General features: G+C 40.2%; 1 protein-coding gene across 1 annotated transcript in view; it reads left to right on the top strand.

Annotated features, from left to right (window-relative positions):
* Positions 1-359: 359 nt before the first annotated feature.
* LRCH2 (leucine rich repeats and calponin homology domain containing 2) overlaps positions 360-7,112 on the top strand; it is a 134,098-nt gene continuing 127,345 nt past the window's right edge. The window contains exon 1 of the mRNA XM_007949990.1: positions 360-738. Coding sequence (XP_007948181.1) covers positions 360-738 — 379 coding nt within the window. The remainder of the gene's footprint in view (positions 739-7,112) is intronic.

Raw genomic sequence — 7,112 nt, 5'->3', positions numbered from 1 at the left:
TATTTGTATTTATTTTGAAAAATAAATTATTTTGAAAAGGTGAAGCAAGTGAAGATTTTGTGACATTTCCCCAAATGATCTATAATTAGGCTGGTGTAGACTTGCAAGATTTTGGTACCCAAAGCAGCGGACCCGAGATTTAGCATCCTTCGTCTGATCACACATTTCTTAAAGCCAGCATTCTACACTTTTGAACAGCAGCATCTCCTCTCCATCCAACACCTCCTCCCGGTTCGCCCCTCTGTTCCTTCCCCCCGTCTACCTCGCCCCCTCCCAGCCTGCGCATGCGTCGTAAGCACCCCCTACACTCGCGGCACAGGCAGAGAGTATTGTCGGGGGCTATTCTCTCTCCCAGGAACATGGCGGCGAGTCAGGGAGGTGGTGGTAACAGTGGGGGCGGCGGTTGTGGGGGAGGTGGAAGTAGCAGTGGAGGTGGCGCGGCCGGAGGGGGAGGTGGCGCGGCCGGAGGGGGAGGTGGCGGCGGCGGCGGCGGGACCCTGCCAGTGCCCATCCCGGTGCCGACTCTTTTCGGTCAGCCGTTCCCCAACGGGCCACAGTGGAACCCAGGGAGCCTGCAGCCTCAACACACAGTGAGGAGCCTGGACCGGGCCCTGGAGGAGGCGGGCAACTCCGGCATCCTGAGCCTAAGTGGCAGGAAACTCCGAGACTTCCCGGGCAGTGGCTACGACCTGACCGACACCACCCAAGCAGGTGACAGGACGGGGGGAGGGGAAGCTGGTAAAGAGAGGGGATGGGGGGTTGGGGGTTGGCTGCGTGGCCGCCTTGTTGGACTCTGTTGATCTGGGCGGGTGCGCGGGGGCGGCGAGACTGCTGTGGGTTTCTCCCGAATGTGAGGGGCGAGGAAGGGAATGGGGGAGAGGGGAAATGCTGACTGCAGAATGTATGGAAACTAGCTGGGATATTAGGGGTGGAAAAGCATTGTAAAAGCGAGTTTCCTTAGTGAGGAGCGGGAGAGAGATATTGTTACCTGCCTTAATGCACTTCTTCCAACTCTTCTGGATGTTCCCATCTTTCCCGGAAAGGAAAAAGAAAAAAGACAATACATAAAATAATAATTTGTACCTATTCCTTAAAGGCATACACGTCTCCAAGAATGGCATATCCCTTTTCCTAGTACAGCTGTAGTGTTGCCAGGGTTTTTCTGTCTTATTTTTTTTTTGTGTGTTTTTTAATTATCCTAGCATATTCTTGGCTTTATTGTCTTGGGTGCCTTTAAAGACTGACAGTATTCATTTTCCTGGTGTTGAGAAGGTAGTGGTGGTTAAATTACTATTTGCTGCAGTAGCAAATTAAATCATCAGTCACTTATGGGTCTGGTTACTATGGAAAAATAATCCTTGTTTTGAGTTATGTTAGAAAATTTTTATAGCAGAAAGAGCCAAAAATTTAAGGGCATTTTTTGGGAAAAAAATTAACTCCGTTCTTTTATAGAGTTGTGGATTACTGGCTTATTTTGAGTGAGAAATTGGCTATTGTAATGTTCTTCAAATACACTCTGGTAGTCTTTGTTGTAGATGGCATTTTTTGTTGTTGTTGTTTTTATGAATGCACCCTCTTTCCCCTTTGCCTTATAATTCAATGATGATTATTTTGGGTGTGTTTTGGTTTGATGGAAGGGTTTTTTGCTATTCACAATTTTTAAATGGTTAATTTCTGTTTTTTTTTTTTTTTCTCCCATCTGCTTTACTGAAATAAATCATGGGCAAAATTTTCTTAATAGATGTAGTAATTATGAAACAATACAGTACATGAATTCATCCTTTATGAGAACTAATAAAAGACCTCTTATTTTCAGAATAAGAGAATTTCTATATATTTTCTGGTATTAAATCAAGGTATGTGGGCTTGGAGGAGAGTTGGGGAAGAGGAAAACCTAAATTGAACCCTTCTACCCAGTGATTCTCTTAGGAAACATTCTAAGAACTATAAATGTGCAATTGGTCCCTAATTCTGTATTTTGAGAAGCTTGTTGGAATATTTACTCCTTCACTCTGAACAGATTTCCTAAACAATATGTTCACATATTCATGAATGTATTGCCAAGATATTATGCTACTTGATTTGTTCTTCAAGGGCTTCAAGAAAAATGGTTCCAGACTGCATCATTCATTATAGGAATATATTATTTTGCTTATTGTTCTCAGCTTTAAAGGCTTTCTCTAGCCGTGGAACAAAGTTTGAGAATCCTAGCTTGGCATTCACGTTCCTTCACTGTCCAGCTCCAATTTATTATTGTAACCTTATCTCCTCACATGCTCCTACATGGAACCCTCTGTTCCAACTAGGTCAGCTCCCTGCTCCTCAAATATGCTTTGTTGACCTTAATAGGGCTTGGAAATGAATCTGCCTCATCTTTGCACAAGGTGATGTGCGTGTTTGGGATTTCCTTTTTTTCTCCACCTATTTAATTTTGTTCAACTTCTTGCTTTTCCAAGAAGCTGTCTGCAACTCTTAGGCGGCGCCGGGCTCCTATTTCTTTGAATTCCCATGGTACTTATTGTCTTTACCACTTACTTAGCAGTGCTGGCTCTATTTTCCTTTGATATTTGTGTCTTACTGTTCCTGAGAAGATGGTGAGCTCCTTCTGGGCAGGGAATAAGTCCTATCCTTACTCAATCTTCTCTTAGTATATTGCTTATATTGTATTTGATAATATTTTTCATAATTATAACCTTTGGCTTTTAAGCCTTTAGTGTTTTTTTTTTTTTTTTTTTTTTTTGAGGCTAGCTTTAATACAAACCAGACTCATCTTTGTTCTTGGTAAACATTCATCATAACCTTTATCAGTGTCTATCATAACACAGTATTTCTTGAAATAAGCCTACCTCGTTTATTTATTTTTCAGTTGAATGTATGTTCCTTGTGGTTGCATTTCAAGATTAAATAGGATAAAACAGATATTGTGTTGCTCTTTTTCCCCCCTTTAAATGAGAAATCTCTGGGTAACTTATTTTACCATTCATTTTTGACAGAATTCAGCCCTAAAATATTTAGGGGTGATATGTTTTCTAAAGATACCAGTATCCATTATATATAAATAGACGGTAGGTACACTGGAAATGAGAAAAAGAAATAGAGCACATGTGTGTATGTGTATAATCTCACACATGTATTTGTTTCCAGTGTATCTACCATCTATTTGATGGATACTGTTCTGTTTGGTGATATCATTATACTTAAAATGGCATACAGTTTGGCTTCGCTTGGTTTATTCACTCTCACTCCTAATTGCTCCCAAACATGCTCTACCTAAATTCAGATCTGTCTTCTGATCTACAAACGCACATACAGTCCTCATTCCTGCTTCTGTGTTTTTGCTCAAGCTCTTCCCTACTGGAATTGGTGTCTCTTAGTGTGTCTGATTAGATAAACAAGCATATAATGATTTACTGGATTGGGAGGAGACTGGAGGAAGGGAAAATAGCTAGGAGACTATTCTGTTAATAATCTAGGTGACAAGTGAGAATTTTGGCGAGGTGGTCACAAGAAGGTTGGATAATAAGGGGTAAATAAATAAATGTCAAAAGAAGGAGAAAGGGCTTTTGACATTATCCTGCTGTCCCTCACACATGCATAAGATGCATTAGAGGGTAGTTCTCCACCCTGGCTACACATTAACATCTCTTTAGTTTTTTGTTTTTTTTTTAAACTATTACTGAGCCTCACCCTAGACCAATTAAATCCGAATCTCTGAGGCCTGGAGGCTTGAGTTTTTAAAAATCTTCCCAGGTGATTCTAATATGCAGCTAGGGTTGAGAAACCTTCAGCTAATTTTGAGGGGCACTCAAGAAATATTTATCATTTGAGGTAATGAGAGCATTGATAAAAATCTAATGACAGACTAATCACAGTCACTTGTCAAGAGGGACAAAAACAGAAGCAGGAACTAAGTGTGCAAGTTCTAGTGCAATATTCTTTTCAGCAGACTTGTGTGAAGAAGTAGCGACTTATTTTGTTTTCATCCTATTGTGTCTCTAGTGAATAAAAATTTATTAGAAAGCTATAGTTTCTCCAGTTCCCATGCATAACTCTGGTTTACATTTAATAATATTTAACAGATTTGCGTTAATAAAATAGTGCCTCCAAATATGTGCAGTTGAATCTTGTTTTCTGTTAACTACTCACCTGGCTGTGAGGGATAATGGACAGCAGACAGTTGTTGGAATGGTTTATCTTTGGCGTCTTTCTCCTTCTCTTTTTGCTTCTGTTCTGATTTTCCTTACCTGCCCCCTTCCTTCTGTCCCTATCATTCCACTCTCCTTGTATTTCTCTCCTTCCTTCTTCGCAGAACTCACGTTATTCCTTTACTGGAAGGGAGCTCAATGCTAACTGATTATGGCAGCCCTTCCGGAAGATCTGCATTTAAAAGGGGGTATTCACTAGTTGGTAGTATGTGCTCTTAACTTTGAGTAGATCTGCTTTTACATACTTCTTGACTAAATTTCTCAACCACATAAAGACAAAAAAACAAATCAGAAATTTGGTAACCCATTTCAGGAGGGTAGCTGACTTTTTGTTGTAATGTCTTCTTTGAGGTGGTCTGTAGGTAAACTTAGCAGGACAAAGGAAAATTAACTAGAACTTTTTACTCTGTCTAGATACAGTGATAATTTGTTGACCTTAATAGGGCTTGGAAATGAATTTATGGCTTCCCAAACAAATCCTAAATCTATCACCAATGCTGTAAATACATGGATGTGTCAGCCTACTTGCAGCTGTTCTCTTTGCTTCTTTATACCTCTTTGTGATCACAAGCAATAGGTCTGTGGAACAGATTTAGGAATTCGTAAGTGCATCAGATTGAGCTGTGTCCTGGTTAATCACATATTTTTCTAGAAACTAGGAGTCAACTCTCGTATTTCCTACATGTGCTGATTCACCTTTTCAACTGTGGGGCATGGGACACTGTATCAGGTTGTAAAAGGGACCCGGGTAAAGGTAGTATCTGATTCTGGTAGATAAGTGGAGGACCTGTCGATGCACTCAGTGGAATGAGCTATTTGTGATTTTGTGGTCTGACTTCAAATACCACCTTTGCTTTATGCAGTAAATATATTCCTGAAAAACTGAGTGTGAAGTACATTTTTTCGACAGTTGAATCACATTTTAATTCTTGTAGGTTGAATTTGTGTTGGTGAATCTCATAGTGATTCATTTTATTCAGTGATGAATTCTTATATAACACAAATTGTTGCCTCTTCTTTCTTTTGCAAGTTCAAATTAAAAAGCATGTTATTTTAAATTGGAGAGTATGCTCATCATTAAAGAATACCATTTATACAACTTTCAACTCCTTGTGTGTAAATATATATATATTAAGGAACTCTGGTGGTATAGTGGTTAAGGCAGTTGGCTGCTAACCAGATGGTTGGTGGTTCAAACCCACCAGCGCCTCCCTGGAAGAAAGGTAGGGCAGTTTGCTTCTGTAAAGCCTTGGAAACCCAGTGGGGGTTGCTATGAGTCCGAGTTGACTCCATGGCAGTGAGTTTGGTTTTGTACTTTGGTTTTTTATATATTATCATATTGTATCCTAATAATAACTCTGTGGGCTTGGCAGAGTACATAGAATTACTCCTTGTGGTTGAGAGAGGTTAAGTGATGTTTCCCTACTTAAGTGGCTAGTGCATGGCAGAGTGTGGCTCAGAGCCTAAGTTTTCCTACCCTAGTACTATTTCAGTGTCTTTTCTACTGTAACATGTTTTCTGTTTATAACAAAGCTATTTATTAAAATAAACATTGTACCATGAATAGGTTATTTTTTTCTGAAGGTTTTCAAAGGTTATAGGCTTTTTGTTTACAGTATCTATATTTGCATATCTTGTTTTCATGCCTCTATGATGGTTCTAAAATAGATTCATTAAGGAAGGTTTTATTTCACCTCAACCCTGGAAACATTGTTGTCAAAAGAAAACAAACAGATATGGTTCTTTCTCTTGAAGGGTTTCTAAAATAGTTGAATATGTACACTAATATGTGTAACAATTAGAAAATGATTGCATTGTAAAACAACATTCAAAACTCTACGCTTCTATAAAATGTATACATAAGGGATATGGAACTATGGCATGTAAGGCTTAATTTTATTATGACTTAAGGAGCTCTGGTGACTTAGTGGATAAGATTTGGCTGCTAACCACAAGCTCAGCTGTTCAAACTTACCAGCTGCTCTGGGGAAGGAAGATGGGGCGATCTCCTTCCATAAAGATTTACAGCCTCAGAAACCCAATGGGGTTCACTAGGAGTTGGAATGGACTTGGAATGGACTAGATGGCAGTGAGGTTTTTCTGTTTTACTGGGGCTTAAGTGGCATAGTGCCTAAGGTATTTGACTGCTAACCAGAAGGCTGGCCATTCAAACCCACCAGCCACTCCTCGGAAGGAAGGTTGGGCAATCTACTTCCGCAGTGATACTGCCTCAGAAACCCAAGGAGGTGAGTCGGATCCCACTCCACAGCAGTGAATTTTACGTTTGTTTGGGAAAGCTTCTTGGAATGTGAGGTATTTGGTGAATCTTGAGGTATGGAGTCAGGCAGGAGGGACATTGGTACAATTTCAGGAGAAGAAATGGCACGAATAGGAGTTTTGAATTAGAAATGTGTGTTTGGGGCAGATGTTAACTGAAGATTTACTCAGTATTTTCTCAAACATGCTTAAATGCCCAAAGGACAGAACTTGTGGAGAGTTCAGTGTTAAAGAGAAGGAAGAGGGAGAGAGAGTACTTTAATTTGAGGGCAAGCATAGTGGTGGGACAGTTAACCTTGTAAAGGAGGAGTAACTTGACAAAGTGAAGGTAGATGCCTAGGGAAACTAATGTCTTAAATTTTTATCTTAATGAAGTGAGGCAGTATCATCGCAGAATAGAAAGTTGACGAGCATAGAAGTAGGTACTGAACAGAGTAAAATGTTCTAAGTAGTCAATACAGAACGTAACCCACAGTTTAGAATTCAGACTGTGTTGTTGTGTGTCGTCGAGTTGGCCCCGACTCATAGGTTTCCAAGGCACTATCACTACGGAAGTAGATTGCCCAACCTTCCTTCCGAGGAGTGGCTGGTGGGTTTGAACCGCCAGCCGTCTGGTTAGCAGTCAAATGC

Source organism: Orycteropus afer, unplaced genomic scaffold (genome assembly GCF_000298275.1).
Source record: "Orycteropus afer afer isolate SDZICR_OR568_19922 unplaced genomic scaffold, OryAfe1.0 scaffold00259, whole genome shotgun sequence".
NCBI classification, from domain to species: Eukaryota; Metazoa; Chordata; class Mammalia; order Tubulidentata; family Orycteropodidae; genus Orycteropus; species Orycteropus afer.
Note: the sequence above shows the minus strand (reverse complement) of the source record. Positions and strands in the feature narration are given on the sequence as shown.